General features: G+C 42.3%; 1 protein-coding gene across 11 annotated transcripts in view; it reads right to left on the bottom strand.

Annotated features, from left to right (window-relative positions):
* The window catches only part of LOC139408984 (dynamin-like GTPase OPA1, mitochondrial), a 58,152-nt gene extending 37,455 nt beyond the window's left edge, over window positions 1–20,697 (bottom strand). The window contains exons 1-19 of one of the 11 annotated variants that reach the window (XM_071153550.1): window positions 20,468–20,677; window positions 19,391–19,718; window positions 16,496–16,592; window positions 15,863–15,979; window positions 14,031–14,078; window positions 11,834–11,919; window positions 9,856–10,056; window positions 6,530–6,583; window positions 5,769–5,873; window positions 5,496–5,582; window positions 2,648–2,761; window positions 2,083–2,163; window positions 1,866–1,940; window positions 1,713–1,784; window positions 1,485–1,584; window positions 1,133–1,263; window positions 755–827; window positions 499–571; window positions 214–329 (exon numbers count right to left, since the gene is read on the bottom strand). In XM_071153550.1, the coding sequence (XP_071009651.1) occupies window positions 214–329; window positions 499–571; window positions 755–827; window positions 1,133–1,263; window positions 1,485–1,584; window positions 1,713–1,784; window positions 1,866–1,940; window positions 2,083–2,163; window positions 2,648–2,761; window positions 5,496–5,582; window positions 5,769–5,873; window positions 6,530–6,583; window positions 9,856–10,056; window positions 11,834–11,919; window positions 14,031–14,078; window positions 15,863–15,979; window positions 16,496–16,592; window positions 19,391–19,718; window positions 20,468–20,496 (1,987 nt within the window). In that variant the 5' untranslated portion in view covers window positions 20,497–20,677. Of the gene's footprint in view, window positions 1–213; window positions 330–498; window positions 572–754; window positions 828–1,132; window positions 1,264–1,484; window positions 1,585–1,712; window positions 1,785–1,865; window positions 1,941–2,082; window positions 2,164–2,647; window positions 2,762–5,495; window positions 5,583–5,762; window positions 5,874–6,529; window positions 6,584–9,855; window positions 10,057–11,833; window positions 11,923–14,030; window positions 14,079–15,862; window positions 15,980–16,495; window positions 16,593–19,390; window positions 19,719–20,467 lie in introns of all 11 variants that reach the window. The other 10 variants (XM_071153549.1, XM_071153554.1, XM_071153555.1 and 7 more) reach the window with 10 other exon arrangements.
* Window positions 20,698–20,929: the final 232 nt, after the last annotated feature.

Raw genomic sequence — 20,929 nt, 5'->3', positions numbered from 1 at the left:
GTGAAAAATGCCCTAAAACAAGGCCTGTTTTTTCGTGATTACTTCAAAACGACGGCAAGCAGCTGGGAAATATGGTCATACTATGAAACTGGGCTCCATGGCGGATGCAGTGAACAAATTGATTTTTATCAGAAAAAAAGAAAAAAAGAATGTTAAAAATGTTGTGTCCAACCTAATAGAGGTGTCGTTTGGGATCCTAACCCGTCTGGTTACCTTTGAAGGCGTCGGCCTGCTGCTCCACTGACTCCCTGACCATCTTCCAGAAGCAGTCGGACACAGCCAGACTGAGGTTCTTAGTGGTCACCTGGTGGGCTTTCAGCATACCATCTCTTTGAAGGAGAGAGGGACACAGGTCAGGATAACATGTTTAATTTCAGCAGAATGTAAAAAATTAAATAAATTCTCATTGAAAACCATGGCCGTTCACCAAATTAATGAATTTACCGGCAATTCATTTTCTAAACCGAATGTGCAATAATAGGGAGTCAGGACACCCACCTAAGAAGTCTAGAGTTCTGGAAGAAGTCCTCTTCGTAGTCTTTGATGGAGTCGATGCTTTCACCGGCACTGCCTTGGGAAGAAGGGAAACAGATGCACATGTCAGTGATTAAAGACCTGACTAACTCAGGCCAGATTCAACTAATGTACATTTCTGTAATGAGGGTGGCAAAATTCCGGTAACTTTCCCCAAATTCCCTGAAATCCTGGTGGCATGTTACTGGAATTTTGCCACCCTAATTGTAATGCAACTTACCTTTTCCCGTCACCACAGCAAAATAGCCCAAGGCCTTCATAGGGAACAGTTTTCCTTCAACAATCTGTTGAATCTGTAGGGAGAGAAATACATCAAATCCAAGACGAGGGAGAATGCAATCAAGTGTCATTGGGTTTCATCCAGTCTGTACCTCTTGACTGTTTGAGTGTACCATCCAGCTTTTAAAACTAATGAAAGGCCACTCCTTTTTGGCTAAAGAGGATTATAAATGTTTTCAGAACATCTGAACTTGACAAATGCATTTTGTCCATGCTCTGTTTCAGGACTACCTAGACTTGTCCAACTCATTTCTGCTTCACGTTACAAAAAAAGTTTAAAAACAAACATTTTGAAAGTGTGTGTGTTGGCGAATCTCACCCGGTTAGGGCTGGCCAGGTTCTTCTCTGCCAGGTCTACTTTGGTCAGGACAAATATGGTCCTCTTCCCCTGCGGGTCCATTTGACTGACCAGGTCTGTGACGATGCTGCGCTCCGCATCCACTGACCCATCTGAGGACGAGAAAGAGAGATGGAGGGTTCGGGAAGGGCAGGTGAGGTAAAGGAATAGGAGGAGGCAGCAGAGAAGAGAGGAGTGGAGGAGGCGGCAGCAGAGAGGAGAGATGAGACCGAAGAGAAGGGAATAGAGGAGCGGAGGGGAGGAAGAAAAGGAGCTCAAGGATGATCTGATCATATTTGATCACGAAAAAGGGGGGACTCCAGCGTTGACTCACCCTGGATGCAGAGGATGATGGCGTTGGGGTTCTGCATGTAGTTCTTGCTGATGCTGAATATGGTCTCCTTGGTGTCGGCTGCCATGCCCGCTGTCACAGTCTGAGAGGAGTTATATAGCATCACTGCACCTACCACTGTATGGTCACTGTTTATGTACACAAGCGTGTGTGCAAGTGTGTTTCTGTATGTGCTTCTGCGCGTGTGTAGCTGTGTGTGTGTACACTCACACTGATGACTCCTGGTAAGTCCACTAGTACCATCCTCTGGATGCCTGGTCCTTTGACACTCAGAGAGATCGTCTGCCATATGGAAACAAACATTTAGGCACAAACTGAAGTACACATTCTTTAAGCTGAAAGCTATAGAGGTTCTGTCCTCACCTCAGGGCTGACTGTCTGTCCCTCCTTGACACTCTTCCTCATCCTCAGCTCGATCTCATGTCTCAGGGCAGCCAGCTTCAGGGACAATAATTAATAAATGAATGAGTGAATAAACAAGAAAACAAGTGAATGAATTAAGATTAAAACAGGCAGATTTCCCCATTTGTTTACAGTCCAGTCACCCCTCCCGCACATATGTATGCTGTATAAAACTTACATCCTCCTCTTTGCCCAGGTCGAACTCTCGGCTGCTGTCCTTGAACATGGCTACGTGGTGCGGACCCTCGCTTAGCGTCACCTAGTGGAGGGGGAGAGAACAGCAGGCGGCAAAATGTAATTGACCACTTTCAAAGTCCCCAGGCCAAAACCACAACAGTAGTCTGGTAATGCTGCCCATCCATCCAGACCACACAGGCCTCATTCAACCAATCAAACTGAGGACTAGAACGTCCCATATGGAACCGTGTAGACCTACAGAGCCTAAGAAGAAATCCATCAAAGCATTGCCACAGCAGTAGGTAAGGTTTGGACAGGTTGCCTTAAAAAGGGGCAATCTGGGATTCAAAAAAACAACAAAGCAGTCACTCCGCCACTTAAAAGTTATATTCTCCAAAAATTAACAGCTATACATCAATTACAAAATGGATGTACCAAATCCCAGATAAAATAACAAACACCAAGTAAGCGTTGGATCTTATACATCTTTGATATCTTTTAGATACAGCGCTGGAAGTTAGGGATTTTGAGGGGGTTAAGGCAGTCTGGTAAATTAGTTATTCTACCTTGACAGGAGAGCGGGTCATCATTTCTCCAGAGCCCCGGGGGAAGATCCTAGCCTGGGCGATCATCTCCAACACACTGGTCTTCCCTGCACTCTGGTCTCCCACCACCACCACCTAGAGTATAGCACAGTAGAGGGAGGGAAGGAGGAAGATGGCGGGTTGGATGAAATGGGTGTGACAGACAGTAGAGGCGTAGCATTTCATAACAACGGCTCAAAATGCTTATCAGCCAATTAAAATCGTTGATTTACTTACACGTGACAGAACGCTAAATTGTAGCTGGTTCCATCAGCTCAAATGGCTCACGTTAGCCCTATGCTAACCACGTGGCAGTGGTATTGTTCTGGAACAAGTTCTGCATCAGCCAATTCAAATCGTTCACGTAGCTGGTGTTCCAACACGTGTTCATGGGAGCGTCCTAAACCTAGAGAGCACGTTTTGAACATCAAAGCAAACCATGACCGTGTATTCGACTGACTGCTCAAATTCCTCTCTGGTCCACGTCATTTGTCGCAGATCGTAGCAATGGATCAAAATCTCACATTATTTTTTCCCCCTTTGAAACGTTGATTCACCTCTATTGGGTTCGCGTGTTGAAAAGGGACGTAGGCTGCATCCAACAGATTGAAGATGGAGAATGGATTGAGTAAGGAGCTACCTCATTCAGCCAAGCACACAAACACACTGCTATTGCCTAATAATCATAGTGCATATGCTATATTACATGCCCGTTATATTACATGCCCATGCTCGAGGAGGATGGGCATTAGTGTACAGAAGCTAAACAGAGTGCAGAGTGTGCCACCTAGAAGTGATGGTGATAATGGTAGCCTACATTCTATTTGACAAATCCATTAGGCTCTTTGGTTTTTATTTTTAGGAAACTTCAATGTTGCGAGGTCCTCATTTATCCGTTTTGCAGAAACGCAACATGGATGTGTGTGAAACGGAAACAAACACGTGGGATTTTGTTCACGTATGCGAAAACTTGAAAATGTTGTCTAATATTAGTAGCCTAGTCAAGGATGCATCAAATGACTATCCAGTCTTTAGATGTTCTTTAGGAATGTTATATTCTTCAAAAAACTAGAGTATTCCTCAAACCAATTGGTGTATAGTAGCAACAAAACACAACCACCAAACCAGACAGGCAAATTCAGGACATCAAATACTTTCAAAATACAGAAGTCATCTGCGTATGATACATTTTTGCATCATATGAGAACATATGAAAGCTGGTGGTTCCTTTTAACATGAGTCTTCAATATTCCCAGGTAAGAAGTTTTAGGTTGTAGTTATTTTTGGACTATTTCTCTCTATACCATTTGTATTTCTTATACCTTTGACTATTGGATGTTCTAATAGGCACTACAGTATTGCCAGCCTAATCTCAGGAGTTGATAGGCTTGAAGTCATAAACAGCGCTGTGCTTCAAGCATTACGAGCCTGCTGCTGCCTACCACCGCTCAGTCAGACTGCTCTATCAAATCATAGATGTAATTATAATATAATAAATACACAGAAATACGAGCCTTAGGTAATTAATATGGCCAAATCCGGAAACTATCATTTCGAAAACAAAACGCTTATTCTTTCAGTGAAATACAGAACCGTTTCGTGTTTAATCAAACGGGTGGCATCCATAAGTCTAAATATTGCTGTTACATTGCACAACCGTCAATGTTATGTCATAATTATGTGAAATTCTGGCAAATTAATTACGGTCTTTGTTAGGAAGTAATGGTCTTCACACAGTTCGCAACGAGCCAGGCGGCCCAAAATGCTGCATTTACCCTGACTCTGCTTGCACGGAATGCAAAAGAAGTGACAATTTCCCTAGTTAATATTGCCTGCTAACATGAATTTATTTTAACTAAATATGCAGGTTTAAAAAAATATACTTGTGTATTGATTTTAAGAAAGGCATTGATGTTTATGGTAAGGTACATTCGTGCAACGACAGTGCTTCTTTCGCGAATGCGCTTGTTAAATCATCACCCGTTTGGCGAAGTAGGCTGTGATTCAATGATAAATTGACAGGCACCGCATTGATTATATGCAACGCAGGACAAGCTAGTTAAACTAGTAATATCATCAACCATGTGTAGTTAACTAGCGATTATGTTTAGATTGATTGTTTTTTTATAAGATAAGTTTAATGTTAGCTAGCAACTGATCTTGGCTCCTTGCTGCACTTGCGTAACAGGTGGTCAGCCTGCCACGCAGTTTCCTCGTGGAATGCAAGGTCAGCCTGCCAGGCTATAATCGGCCATGCCGATTAATCGGTAGACCTCTAGTTTGTGATGTATTAATATAAATTGTAATGTCTTTTTAGTTCTGTGTTGGACCCCACAAAGATTAGATTAGCTGACGTTATGTCGTTAGCTAACGGGAATCCTAATAAAATTCAAATGAAATATGGACAACATTTATTTACAGACCAAAGGAACAAAAGTAAACCTTGAATTAGTACTTTTAAAATATCCTTCTAGTGGTCAGGGTTGACCCATTTTAAGAAATTCCATTAGTTGGTGGATATAAAGTCTAAGATCTTTGATAGGCAGATGAAGAATTTGTTCCAGGATATAATCACAGCCACCTGGTGAGGTTAGCATAGGGATAATGTGTGCCATCTTATCTAATGGGACCAGATCCAATTTAGCGTTCTGTCATAAATCAATTTAATGTAATTGGCTAATACACATTTCAATTTAAAATGGTTACGTCTGTTGCCAAGTATGGCCCCAATATTTATGGGATCTACTAAAGAAACATGAACATAAAAAAAGAATGTCTCCTTAATTTGATTGCATTTCCAGACAGCCATGACCCTTTGATTTATCTTTACCCTGGGTAGGTGATCCTGGGTGTTGTAGTTGGAGTCAAAATCTGAGAGGATGTCCAGGACCTCAGAGTACATGTCAATCAGAGACTTCTGTAGAAGGAACACAGATAGAAAAATACTTTAGGGTAATGCCTGATGGGAGATTGAGTCTATTTCTTCAGGAGACAGTGTTTTGAAACAAACTCATTGATTAACTTGTACTACCATGCAGAACACTGGTGTGTGTATGTGCATGACTGTGTAAGTGTGTGTGTGGTGTGCGTGACTCACACACACCTTGATCTTCCTCTGGTGGATGCCCTTCTCGTCTTTCTGCAGCACCACTTTCCTCAGGTCCTTGTTCTCCTTCTCCAGTCTCTCCAGCATGCGCTGGTACTTCATCTACGTGCAAGAGAGAAAGAAGTTCAAGCTTTAACAACAAATCCTCGCTTTCACTCAGTCCATTTGTCAAAGTAAACTGGATTTTTCTAAACCTGACTTTACAAGGTGAATGTGGTACCTTACAAGTAGAGTCTATTAAAGGAAAGATCTGGACCATTCAGTCCATTTACCAAAGTAAACCGGATGTATTTATTTTATTGGCCCATCCATTTGATACTGGATCCAGTGTGCCAGGCACCGACGATCATACGACGCTCAATGTCGTTTAGGTCACTCGTTTGGCCCATTCTTACAATACATTGAACGGTAACTGAACGCGTTGATGCCTGTCTGCCTGCTTTGTTTAGCAAGCCACGGCCACGTGACTCCATTTTCGTGAACGGGTTGGTGTACCTAATAAACTGTCTGGTGGGTGTATATACCATTCTGTTGGTGGCAAGAAATTCAGATAATTTAAACTGAAAAACTTGAAGTGTTGAATCAAGCGTTGTTTTGTGTATCAGTTCACACACACACACACAATGTGCCATGGAATCGTTACATCGGAAATCTCTTCCCAGCTATTTTGTAATCAGTAAACCCGGATTTTTATTATGTGGTATAAAAACTTGGGGTATATTAAAACAAGGAAGGATACGGACCATATTGGGCTGTACCTGAGTTCGGAGCAGTTCCTCTTGAAGCTGGTCCACCTTCTCCTTGTCTGAAGACTGGAGACAGAAAGCAAGTTCATTAACCCTCTCTCTCACATGTCTGGGACATTTAACCCATCACCCACTGTGAGCCACTCCAAACCCACTGAGACCACTAGCATCATCAGACAGCTAACGTGCACGTTACATTACACAGACCAGTGGGCACCGCAGCGGAGGAAAGCCAAGTTAATAGAAAAAAAGGGGGGAAAACTGATTCCAGTCCAGGTTGAAGTCATTTGTTTGGTCTTAACATGTAGTACAGTAAATCATAGTGCAAAAAAAAAAAAAATTCACAGGCACAAGTAAAATCAGGCCCTGGAAAAGACATCTGAATTATACCAATCATCAATCAAGAGATCATTATCAAGATTATTACAGCATGATCAAACATGATTTTTCATGATTTGAGCAGCCCCTCCCCAGATTAAAGAGTTCCACACCTGCAATTAATTTTTGAGAGGTGGAGATCACAAAGCAGAGACAGAAGGAGACCAGTGAGCGGATGGATTGGGACAGCAAGAAGGGACAACAGATTAAACACACACACACACACACAAACAGGTACAGTACACACACTGATAGATGAGAGGAAGGGGCTATAGCAAAGGTGATTGTGCTAACTACGTGCAAATTGCAATGTCGTAATAATAGGCTATAGCAGTTAATCTGATTAGTGGACTAAGAAGAAAGATCTAGTACTGATTCCTACATCCTGATATAGGCCTATACCCAATTAGATAGATTTCACTGTATAACTGACATTTAGGATAATTCCAGAAGTGCACAGCACACCATGTCCCTCCACTCCATGCAGTGTAGGTTGTCCGTACGTTAGTGAAGTGTTACGGGAGGACCGTTGGCCGTAGTCCAGCGGCTCGCATGAGATAGGGAGCCTAGGCTGTGTTACTGCGGTACTGAACTGGTGACAGGTGATTCTGAGATTTCCAGGCATCAGACATGCCATCCCACCAGTGGCACAACATAGCGGTCACAGCACACTGCCCTGAGGGACACCATGTGGATGGATGATGTTTTCCAATGTCTGCTCACACTAATGGGAAGTTTGCAGGGGATGACGTGGTATGTTTAGGTAGGTTGAATAAAGCGAGATGTGTGCTACTGCAATGCAGCCTACAGTGCCTGGTGAAAGTATTCACCCCCCTGGCATTTTTCCTATTTTGTTGCCTTACAACCTGGAATTAAAGTTGATTTTTAGGGGGTTTGTAGCTTTTGATTTACACAACATGCCTACCACTTTGAAGATGTAAAATATATTTTTAATTTTGAAACAAACAAGAAATAGGACCAAAGCGTGCATAAGTATTCACCCCCCAGTCAATACTTTGTAGAGCCACCTTTTTGCAGGAATTACAGCTGCAAGTCTCTTGGGGTATGTCTCTATAAGCTTGGCACATCTAGCCACTGGGATCTTTGCCCATTATTCAAGGCAAAATTGCTCCAGCTCCTTCAAGTTGGATGGGTTCCGCTGGTGTACAGGAATCTTAAGCCATACCATAGATTCTCAATTGGATTGAGGACTGTGCTTTGACTAGGCCATTCCAAGACATTTAACGTTTCCCCTTAAACCACTCGAGTGTTGCTTTAGCAGTATGCTTATGGTCACTGTCCTGCTGGAAGGTGACCCTCTTTCCCAGTCTCAAATCTCTGGAAGACAAACAGGTTTCCCACAAGAATTTCCCTGTATCTAGCACCATCCATCATTCCTTCAATTCTGACCAGTTTCCCAGTCCATGTCGATATAAAACATCCCCACAGCATGATGCTGCCACCACGCTTCACTGTGGGGATGGGATCTCAGGGTGATGAGAGGTGTTGGGTTTGCACCAGACATAGCGTTTTCATTAATGGCCAAAAAGCTACATTTTAGTCTTATCTAACCAAAGTACCTTCATCCATATGTTTGGGGAGTCTCCCACATGCCTTTTGGCGAATCCCAAACGTGTTTGCTTATTGTTTTCTTTTAGCAATGGCTTTTTTCTAGCCACTCTTCCTTCCAGCTCTGTGAAGTGTACGGCTTAAAGTGGTCCTATGGACAAATACTCCAATCTCCGCTGTGGAGCTTTGCAGGTCTTTCAGGGTTATCTTTGGTCTCTTTGATGCCTCTCTGATTAATGCCCTCCTTGCCTGGTCCGTGAGTTGTGGTGGGCGGCACTCTCTTGGCAGGTTTGTTGCGGTGCCATATTCTTTCATAATAGATTTAATGGTGCTCCGTGGGATGTTCAAAGTTTCTGATATTTTTTTTTTTATAACCCATCCCTGATCTGTATTTCTCCACAACTTTGTCCCTGACCTGTTTGGAGAGCTCCTTGGTCTTCATGGTGCCACTTGCTTGGTGGTGCCACTTGCTTAGTGGTGTTGCAGACTGGAGCCTTTCAGAACAGGCGTATCTATACTGAGATCATGTGATACTGAAATAAAGTCCACCTGTGTGCAATCTAACTAATTATGTGACTTCTGAAGGTAATTGGTTGCACCAGATCTTATTTAGGGGATTCATAGCAAAGGGGTGAATACATATGCACGCACCACTTTTCTGTTTGTAATTTATTGTTTTAGGAAACAAGTAATTTTTTTCCATTTCACTTCACCAATTTGGACTATTTTGTGTATGTCCATTACATGAAATTCAAATAAAAATCCATTTAAATTACAGGTTGTAATGAAACAAAATAGCAAAAACGCCAAGGGGGTAAATACTTTTACAAGGAACTGTATATAGGCTAAATAGCATATGCAAACTAACTTAAGACAAAAGCAGCTAGACCAGAATGAATTCAAAGCTGACCAGAAATTTGCAAAGTGATACAAAAGATGCTGTTAATTGAATATTTGCTAATATCATTGCATTGTACTCAGCGATCAGAAAGTAACAATGCACAGTACAATTCGTTGCTTGTAGCATATAGCCAAAGCTATAAAAAGACTGCAGTTTAAATCAACAATGACTAGAGATACAATAAAGTGCACCACAGTGCCTTCTTGTCCACTTCACATAGGATAGTGAGCTAGGAAGGAGCTCTAGGGTTGCTAAATGAGGCAAATCCAAACGGTATAGGATCATAGGAATTTCATCCACCAATCTCATAAACAGCATTCCATATTAAATTACTCAGCAAATCTCCATTTGTGTGAATTTAAACGGCAGGGGGTTTGTCCATCCTGAGGAGGGCGGGTGGTTTTGTGGGCAGTTCTACTGTTTACGTTCTGAAGGGGGCTTCTACAGATGAGAGCTGGGTAGTGGGAGGGGGGGGGGGTAGGACCTTCACCTTGCGTTTCTGCTGAGGGGGGCTGGGACTGGGGTTCGGGGTGGTGGTTGGCATTGGCTCGGGTATCAGGCGCGGGCGTGGGGGTGGGCTGGGGGCGGGATCTGGGCTTGGTCGTGCGTTTTTGGATGCGGCGGCCCGCCGGACCTCCTCCTCGGCCTGCTGGATCTGCTGTTGAATGAGAATGAGCTCGCCGAGCAGACCCTGAGGGACGTCACAGTGAGAGAGAGGCAGGAGCAACACAGCCGTCAACACAACCTACTGTACCCGTCAGTCCAGCAACCCACTGACCAACCAACTAAGCTGGAGCTGGAGCCAGGGCTGACCTACAGCTAGACAACCCAATGTCGATCTATGCCTAGCCTATGCCCATCATCATCGATGGTCATCATTCTGTCAAAGCTTGTGGGTAAACTGAATCGACGTCTAGCTCCTAGATCTTGCCAACATCATCGGTACCCAACAAAGTCAGTCTTTCTCTGTCAAAGAGAATCCAGAACAGACTTGCCAGTCTGGAGATCTGAACGCGGACGAAGCAACTGATATCCCAACCAGTGTCTCTCAGCCAGTGGCACACAGGGAAGGATTCTGTAGAGTAATGGTTTCTTAGCAGTCTTCCATCACTATGGCTTTTTTAGTCATACCAAAACACAACTGATACCCTGCAACTTAAAGAATGATTATGCTAGGCGAGGCAATGTAGATATGAAAAAAAAGCCCATGTGTAGATGTACTGGATACATAATTGAAAGTGGGTAAGCTATTTAAAGTGTGGCTGATATTCAACACATGTAATTATATTGAAAAGGATATTCTCTGCTAAAATCAGCCTGATGATTAGCGAAGCAAGCTGCACTGGGAATAGGGTTGCAAATTTCTCAGGTTTTCCAGAAATCCCATTTGGAATATTGCTGGAATCAGGAGGGAATAAGCAGGAAATCTGTGAATCCGCTAACCAGGAATTCTAGCAATGAGTGATCTGTCAAGGATGGAGCAGAAAGCGTGATGCAGGCCAGTGGGAGAGGAACTAAGCTCAAGCCCAACGGTCCCCAAGTTGGTCTATGACAATGTATATATATATTTTTTAAAATCATGTTGGGACCACTGCTTTCGATTAAAAGCAGGGTAGAGGTATATGGATGCCATAGATTGTCTAATATTCAGCCTATTGTTCTACAATAGGTCACTCATTTTTAACATATGAAAGTCACTAGGGTTGAACAGCGTGAAAACATTAAAAGCGGGACTATTCCATTGAACTTGAGGACAACAGCGGAAGAGCCCCTTGGGAGCAGAGGAACAATATAAAATGGGCAGTATGTGAAGACAACGGGAATGAAACAGAGGAAGATACAAAAGTACTGTTCAGAAGCTAAAGAGTATCATCTCCTGAATGCAGCATGAGACTTCTGGAAAAACAACACAGAGGAGCATGAGGGGGGGGAAGCAAGGGCAAATATCAGCATAAGTGCATATAGCCCATATGATGTTCTAGCCATGATGTAATTACTCTGTAAGATTGAGGACTTAATGATCACCTCCATGTCACAAATGGTAAAACAACAACAACAAAAAAACATACCTGCATTCCCTAGCAGGAAAAAATATCATTTTGTACATGTGACAAAATAAAAGCTGGTATACGAACCTCAGTTGTACAGAGTACAAATCTCTGCTATTTTCAATGGTCAACAACATACAATATTAAAAACCACTTATCCATAAACAGGCAGCCAGAATGGGGGTCAATTCCAGTAAAAATAAGCAGAAATTCAGTTAACAACCTGAATACTGCCCTTTACCTCTAGTAGTTTTCAACTCAAGAACTGAATCTCACTTCATTTCCCAAATTGCCTGGAGCTGAAATGGAATTGCCCCAAACTGCGAACTCAACAAGCAGCAGTTTCTTTCCACAATGAGACACAGCTATATGTCACAGGGAGCGAGGGTAAGCTAGTAAGGCGGTGCAGAGCATGCTTGCCTTCTTGAACTGTTTGTCGCTGGCCTCCGGTGTGGCGGTGACCGGGACCTCTGTGGCTGCTTTCACTGGAGTGTCCCCAGGGGCTTCTGCTAGGAGACAACAAAACAGTCAATTATAACACTTGACAAACATAAGGTTACCCACACATGATAATACATTATCTTTAATAGTTTATTAGCAATAAGTAATAATGAGTCAAAAGTATTGGCATGCCCAACATTAGAGAGGCCTTTATCTATGCCCCAGATCAGAAGAAGCACCCGGTCCCATGTGACAGAATCTCAAATGTTTGGAAAATATTGCTCACAATAGAATTTGCTGATTGGCTGAAAGCCGTAATAATTTGTCCTGCTCTAATTACGTTGGTAACCAGTTTATAATAGCAATAAGGAACCTCAGGTGTTTGTGGTATATTGCCAATACACCACAGCTAAGGACTGTATCCAGGCACTCCGTGTTGCGTCGTGCTTTAGAACAGCCGTTCGTCGTGGTGTGTAGGCCATAAACCAAACCCCCACGGGCCTTATCACTTAATAACTGCCCTTGAGTGTCATGGAACAACAATCTCTCGTCCAGCCAATGAAAGCCCTGTCAATAACAAGCCTCGCACATACCGTACAGGACTGCGTCCCAAATGGAACTCTATTCCTTATATAGTGCCCTACTTTTGAAAAGAGCCGCATGGGCCCATGTCTAAAGCAGTGCACTACATAGGGAACCACTTGGGACATGAAAGGAATACACCCATTGTTTTAGCAAGTCAAAGAAGAGGGAGGGATGTGGTTTGAGGTGTTTGCATCCATCAAAGACACTGCGCTTCTTCCAAACATCTGAGAAGCATCAGCTACCAGCAGACAAGGAGAGCCCTCACAGCCAAGGATAAGGGATCCCATAATGTAAGTACAGGAGGGGGGAGAGCCCAGGGAAGCCAGAGAGAGAGGAGGAACTTGAAAGTCAAAATACAGAAACACACAAGCAGAACAGACAAAAGCCACAGTCAGACTAAACTGCATGACAAGGGAGAAGAGGAGACTATGCAAAACAAACAGACTGTATCTGTTGTTAAGAGCACTGTAGACCAGAAGGATAAAGATCCTCATTATCATATCCAATTCAATTCATTCCAAGTTTGTCCAATTCAGTTTTCAGAGGAATTGTGTTTTTAGAGGAATTCAATTACACAATGGGACAGTACACAAAATGTCCTTCTCTGCACCCTTTTGATATCAATATCAAAAGGTTAAATCCTCTGCATCAATTAAAGCCTGTGTGTCAATCAAAGCACACTCTGGTACTACGGCCACCCAAAAGACAAATCCTTCCATTAATAATTTGTCATTGGCGTCTCAGACAGCAGCATAGAGTACCACAGAATGAGTCATAATAACCATAAAACCTAGCATTCAAACAGGGAAATGGTTCCAATTGTTTTTCCACCGTTCATTTCTCCCCCCCCCATTGGTGATTTTAGAAACACTTAAAATAATAGGCTTACCCTGGGGTAACGTTTTGATAATCGTGTAAGTCTCTCAAGGAACAGGTGACTTTTATCAATATATTCACTTGTATTTTCCAGCAAGAAAATGAGATGCTTATTAGCTTCTAACGTGGCTATCATAAAGAACTACAAATACCATCGTGATCTGGACGAGACTGCCAAATCGAAGCAAAGGTAAGAATCACTGGATTAACTATCTAATGTTAGCTAAACGTAGCAATGAATAAATTTGATACATTTCTTTAAATTGACAATTCTGTGCAAGTTTTAAATAGATAATTAGCATTTTCAAATCTGAGAATAAATAGAGCAGAATATATTGATAAAAGTCACCTTGTCCGAGAGAGATGTACATGGTTATCAAAACACACCACCAGGGTAAACCTACACGAAACACAGTGCCTATTTTAAGTCTTAAAATCCCCAATGGGATAAATGTATGGTTTAACTGCTAGGTTTTAAGGGTATTATGACATTTCCACTGTGATGCGCTATTGGACAAATAAATCAGTTGGTAAATAAGTAAAGCCAATCGTGTTGAGTTAGGAGATGCCAATCCAGGAACACTTGACATCGTCTTTGGCTCCAAACCCCTGTTAACCACGTCTGCAAGGGTGCTGCTGCACACACACACCAACGTTGGGTATTCAAACAGCACCAGGGAAGAGAGTGGAGGGGCTGAGTGTGGGGTGTACACACCTAACAACAGACGCAGACCAGAAGCTCCTTCACTACCCACACTCACACCTGTGAAGAATGCGGAGGGGGAGGGGGGGGGAGGAAGAACACAACAAAAAAAATCAAAAGACTGAAGCAAAAAGGGGTCAGAGCAGGGTCACTGCTGGACACATGTGGCAAGGCCCTGCTGCCAGAATGTGAGCTTGTTGTTGTGGCTGCGTCCTGCAAGTCCAGAGGCGACTTTTGCAATCTGGGCACGCAATTGTGATACTACTCATTATACAGGATAACTAATCGATTGGCCTAATTTGACTGTGTGAAATCAATGGATTGGTACTGTTCACTTATGCTCATCACATGCATACAATAGTAACATTGTCAAATTACTAATATTGACCTAAATTAGACCCAGTTACTTTGAAAATTATACTTAGCCCAGAGAGATCCTATTAAATTACTCGAGGGGCAATGTCATAAACCCTCAAAGTTCCAGAATGGGGTGAAAATGGCAGCCATATTAGTCAGGGAGAAATCCAAACTAGTCTAATAATTGGACTGAACGGCAGTAGAGGGCAAATCCCTCTTTTTACAGGACAATAAAAGGAATGTGATATCAGAAATGTTGTAATACAACTGTCTACCTAAAATATTGTCATATAATTATAAATGCAATCTATATGGGTTTCATACAAATTTGATGTATAAATAGCTTCTAAAATATATGTAAACGGACCATAAATGCCTCCATTTTTGTTTTCTTGGAAAACAATAGCAGTAGTCGTTGCATTTACAATTTGTCTAAGTCATAACATCAACTGATCTCAGTCAGTGTCTGGCTGTGGATTGACTGCATTGTTTGAATGGAATGTTGGCTGTTCATTTGAAACATTTATGGAATCATTCCTCTAAAAAAAAACTGTCTGGCTCCCTAGGTAACAAATATACAGTTCGGACACATAAAAAATAAATTACTTTACACAATATCTTATCACAGCACTGGAAGATCATGGATGACCAACTCCCTGACCAAAATGGCTGAGCTTTAGCCCAGCAGAAGAAGGTTCCTGTCCATTCTAGTACTCAAATTTCCAAAATCTGTGACTTAGCCTATAAAAACAGCTGCCGTCAGTACATAATTATAGTATGCTTTGAAAAATGTCAATCGTAGAGACGGGTGGAAATTGCTCCATAGCTCGAGGTGTATTCATTAGTGCACGTCGTAGCAAAATGTTCTGCAAGGGAAAACATTTAGCAACGAAGACAATAGTTTCTTATTGAACAAATTCAGGTAAGTTTCCCCCTCCCATTTCAGCCCATTTGCTTCCTAGTAAATACACCCTAGAGTGTGTCCCCTCTCTCCTCACTTCCTCTGGACTTCCAGCAAGCAGCATATTGAGCGGCACTATTTCAACACAAGGCAGCCCAATTGTGGTGTTAGATACACTTCACAAGGACATCAATGATGCAAAAGCCCAGATAAGAGGCGGGAAAGTGAAAAGTGGCTGGAACTGGCACCGTAAATTGGCGAAAATAAAACATTTAACTGTTTGCTGGAAAGTAGATTGAAACAGTAGGTAATGCAGGTGTGATTAGACAAGGATTGACAAAAGAAGCCCACTTCAAATTCAGATAACCAATGACGTGGAGTGTGACTTTCTACCACTTGGGGCAGGTGCTATAGCTATTCTGGATTCATAAAGCTCAAAACGTTTTGCCACTTCACCTAAGATCTATAAAAAAAATCTAATCCTATGCAAAAATAGTTGATTAACTGGTTTGTCCAACATGGGCATATTGAAGCATAAAATGGCAATCTATTTTATTTTTTTTATCTGACAAGACTGTGTACTCACCGGTGGAGAGTATGCTCTTCAGGAAGGTGAAGTTCTCTCCTATCTTATCAAAGTCAGGTAACTCGGGTAGGAGCTTGGCAATCTCCTCTAACTCAGGCAGAATTTTGGTTAGTTTATCTGTGTGTAGAAAAGTGAGATATGGTTAGTGGAGTTGACCATTTGAACAAATGTTGTGCTCCTTGCATCAGACTTAAAAGAACCAAACTAAATAAGCAGCCTTAAAGATGGAATCCGCATTAGGGGAAACAGCGCCACTGTCCGCCCCACAGCCATTGTTATTGTTTTGTTTACAAAGCAGAGCTGGGGAGCGTTGCCCATCGAAAAACTGTTCTATCACGCATGCAATGATATCAGAGGGGGGTGAAAAAACAGTGTTTGTTGTTTGCAGTAACTCCTTCGTTGTTGAAATATCGCAAAACGGACATGGCAGTTTCACCAACAAGGATTCCAGTTTAAGAGAAAAATAGCAATGGCTCAGTCTGAATGCTTATTAAAATGTTTTACAATTCAAATCTGAACAACCACACACTGCACTGACTGACAGAGAAGAAACCAACATGACAAGGTGTTTAACACTTTCAAGTTCACAGACTTCTAACGAGGCATTTTGTGGCATACAGGGGACACACCTACCTAGGTCAATTTGATCACTCAGCTCCCAGACAAAATCAGGTATTACCCAACTGTATGCACTCATATCGGGCAGCATATCCTTCCACTCCTCATAGGTCTGGAAAAACAGAACATAAGTGGCATTTCAATCATATGGTCAATTTACAATTCAACATGTGATAATGGGACAACAACAAAAAACCTCCATTAAAGACTAACAAGAACAACATTTCAAGGGATGGGTTAGGAGACAATAAGTAAGGGGTATGTGTTCTAGCGGAGTGGCACTTCCACGGCGTGGCATTATTTTCCAGAGATCTTTTCCGAGTTGATTATCCCGCGACTATAATCTAACTACGGCTGTGACGGTCATGGAATTGTGGATGATGGTAACTGGTAAACCAAAAGACCACGGTCACCGTATTAACTGTTAGAACAGCAGCAAAAAAAAAAACGATGGATGTGAAGCTATAGAAATAGATTGAATGGGCGTACCCCGTTCAAGCCAATGGTGGCATAATGGGTGGACTGGCGACCATTGCAAGTTTCCTGCATAGCAGCAAAGCAGGAAGTTATCACGTTGTTAAGAGTTCATGTTACGGCAGAAACGGACTCAAGTGAACGAATGCCCGGCCGTCCCATCTTCAAGCATCTATTCGTTTCAAAAATGTGTAATAATTCTTAAAAGGTTATTTTATTTTCATCCATAACTATCGGTTACACGGTTATAGAGTAATTGAGCCAGCCCTAAATTCAACACATTTGCACCTAGAAACGTGTTCAACATTCACCGAAGTAGCCAGCAGGTTTACTAGATAGTAGGGCTGTGCATAACTGATATGGAGCATTTTCTGAATACAGTTATACAGTTCTTTTAGTAATTATCCGTGATTGAAATAAAGTTATTTTCAGGTGCCAGCACCCATCTCTCTCTCACTGAAACAGTATGAAGTGCTATTGGCAAGTTCTTTCTATAAAGAAACGGGCGGGGTATCTGTTGAGCCTGCTGCAATGATTGGATTAGAACAAGATGCTCTCATTTCCCCCAGACAGGAAGGCATCTCTGCCCCCTCCCCCAGGGCACAAGTCTCACCTTCATGTATGAATCAGAATCTGGAGCTAGTCACTGTTGCTCAACCTAGTTATTTTCTGCCAACTTTATTCAATTGCTGACGATGAGATACAAGCCATGCTTGCTTGCTATTATTATTTATTCTTGCCCGGGCACGTTTACAGAGCGACAGATCATTAGAAAATAAAATGACAAATGTAGATAGTTTGTTTTGATTGGACAAATGTTGTGGCATAAGTGTCGGGAGGAAAAATGATATGCTCCTCTTGAAAGTGAAACAATAAATAGGACTAACGAATTAGACTACCTTCATCTAAACCTGTGTCTGGGATAAATGCAGGCAGTAGTAGCCAGCCAGCCATGCATTAGGTGAATAGCCTATTCTGTTGATAATTGAATAGGACTAAGTATGAAAATCATGTACATTTTCATCCGTCGGGGTCATTTAACTTTGAACAATGTGTGCAAATGAGTGAAGGAACACGACGATGTGCTCGGAGATGTGCTCTGAATGATGGTGCATTAATACATACTTTTTGTACTGTTCATGTTTTACAGGCATTTAAAGCGCACTTCCGTGTTCTCTGATCACAAGTAAATACGATTACAAGTATCAAATGTGATAAAACCGATACGATTACGATGAGATCAGCACACCCCTACTAGGTAGCTACAGTAGTTGCCCTGGTAACCAAACAAATTATTTGGTTACTATGGCTATTATGAAAATCTAATTCAACAATGTCAATAATGTCTTCAAAATCAGCTTTTGCTTTCAAAAGCAGCTCAAACATAGAACATGTAAGAATGAACTTCATAGCCATTGACTTATAACGTGCATTATAGGGAATTATACAATGGAACACTCATTTCTGATTGGCTTGAAGGGCATTCTTGAGTGTGCATTATTTCCCGATAACGCACGGTATACCCGCACAATATAATTCAATGGCTATAGTTCCTTCTTACATGTTCTGATTGAGCTGCTTTTTCACTGGATGTTGAACACATTTCTACCAGCAAGTGTGTTCAATTATAACCATGGTATAAAAGGAATAATCAACTCTGAGCTCTGTTGATTATTAATCAACTGGGGCTCTATGCATTCGTAGACTATCCCTTAAATAATGCACGCTCTAGAATGCCCTTCAAGCCAATCAGAAACGAGTATTCAACAATGCCATGGTATTTAATAGGGCATATTTCACATTCTAAGTGACAGGAAAGGATTAAGTCTTTAAAAGGTCCCTTCCTTTCTTCTGTCTTGAAAGAGTCTGGGTTAAAAATAGAGGCGTGACGGGAGTCTGGACATCTAGCCTACACAAGCTAAACTTCAACAGAATCATATGTTAACCTGGTGCATATAGTGAAATGGGTTTGAGATAACACATGCTCGTAAGGGCATCTCATTGTGCTGGCAGCCTAGCGCGTCACGTGACCTGAATAAACATACACCCTAGCAGAGCAGCAGTCAACTGTAGAGAAATTAACCTCGGTTTCACTGGATGTTAAGAACAGTAGGTGGACTCATACATTAGGATTACAAAAGCAGCATTCAAATTCAATATCACTTGATCCTATCCCCAGTGTGAACGGTAACAAACCACTATATCTATGTGTTTGTTATTCTCAAAGCTCTTACCAAGCAGGTAAAGCCAATTAGTGTCAGAGTGTCAACCACTATCTAGATTTTAAACAGATTCTCTATCAAAATTATGGGACAGAAACCCAGGCACAGATTAAGCCTAGTCCTGGACTACAAAGCACTTTCAATGGAAAATCTGTGTCTAGGATACATTCCCTTAACATTCAACTCTCTCTCCTCCACCTCAAATGTGCGGTACCTTTTTGGCGGTGTACCCGCCTCCCACTGCCGAGCCCAGCACGATGTACCGGAGCTTGAGCAGCCTAGAGGCTAGGCGCAGCATCCAGAAATTGCGGTGCTGCTGGTAGCGCCAGCCGCCATGGCCGCCTGGGGGAGGCTTGGGAGGCCGCATGGGCAGCCGGGACATGGAGGTGAAGTGGCGGGCTGCCGAACAGTGCGGGGGGCGCTGGGCGTTGGCACTAGCGTTGTACCGGTGGTGGATGGCACGGGACAGCGGGTGCAGCTTCTGCAAGGGCATCCTGAACCTCACCCCCATGTTCTTGGAGACCAGGTTCTTGCAGGCCACGCTGAGACAGAGACAAGACAGAGAAAACGAGTCAGGGATTAAGACACACAAGTAAATTCAACACTACCTTCTGCAGACATCAGTTTGGTGTGATTAGTTGAAAGATTAATTATAACTGTACATTACAACATGATGATGAACAATAGCATGACAGTGTTGATTGAAAGAAAGCGAGAAAAAAATATGAAAGCTAGCTGAACACCTGCCTGGCTAAATACACTACAGTAACGTTAGTTACCTAAAAATACTACAGTAACGTTAGCTAGCTAATTTAGTTGACTGCGTTAACTGGCTAACGTTAACTGGCTACCAGAATGTCAGCCTTTGCTTTTGTTTTGCAGATGGCCAGCACACACCCCATCCAACGTTAGCTAGCTAGTTGGAAAACTATTTACGAGCAGGCCGCTTGTCAGTGATTGGCATTTGTTTTACAACGTAACTACCTAATGGCCAGTTAACCAGCTTCCTGACCATCAACAGAGGAATAACAACCATTTCGTAATCAACCGCTACCGGCTCTAGCCAACTAACGTTATCTAGCAAAGTTAGCCAGTCATTTCATTAGAAGTTGTACTGCCATCACTGCCATCAACTATTGCTGTTTGAAAACGTCTATGTATGTATAATTGTTTAACTTGTCTAGATAGTATTGTGGTCAGCATTGCTAACTAGCTCGATATAGCCTAGCTAGCTAAACTAGCCAGCTGGCGCTAAAGGTTGAGCTTTTGGAAATATTATTACCCCACTTACCAGGCCACTGCTCTTCCAACTCGTAACATAGCTAGCTGTTGCTATTAAGTTACCAACAAGGGGTGAGTGCAAATGTATTATAAAGTCGCGCTTAGGCACTATTTAAATCATCTTTCCAGATGGTACACATTGGTTATTGCTAGCTAGCTAACAAGGACACGGCAAGAAATCGGAATGACAGGTCCACTTCCTGGCAATGAGTCCAGCCTCCAAATTATCACTGCCAAAACACAGTCTGTGGTGGTTTAGGTTCCTATACAGTATCTGTCGTACATACTCAATCACATCTCATATGATATAACATTTTCTCTAATTTGTCAACATGTAAATCAATTGGATAAATTATTATTTCAAACATTTATAGTAAGAATTTCCACACTGTAATCTGACTAAAAACACCATTGTGTCTTAATTGTTCTTCCATGGAAGCTGTGGACCTCCCAAAATTGCTGAAAAAGTAGC

This window comes from Oncorhynchus clarkii, chromosome 5, assembly GCF_045791955.1.
Source record: "Oncorhynchus clarkii lewisi isolate Uvic-CL-2024 chromosome 5, UVic_Ocla_1.0, whole genome shotgun sequence".
Lineage (NCBI taxonomy): Eukaryota > Metazoa > Chordata > Actinopteri > Salmoniformes > Salmonidae > Oncorhynchus > Oncorhynchus clarkii.
This window is presented reverse-complemented; position numbering and strand designations above follow the sequence as displayed.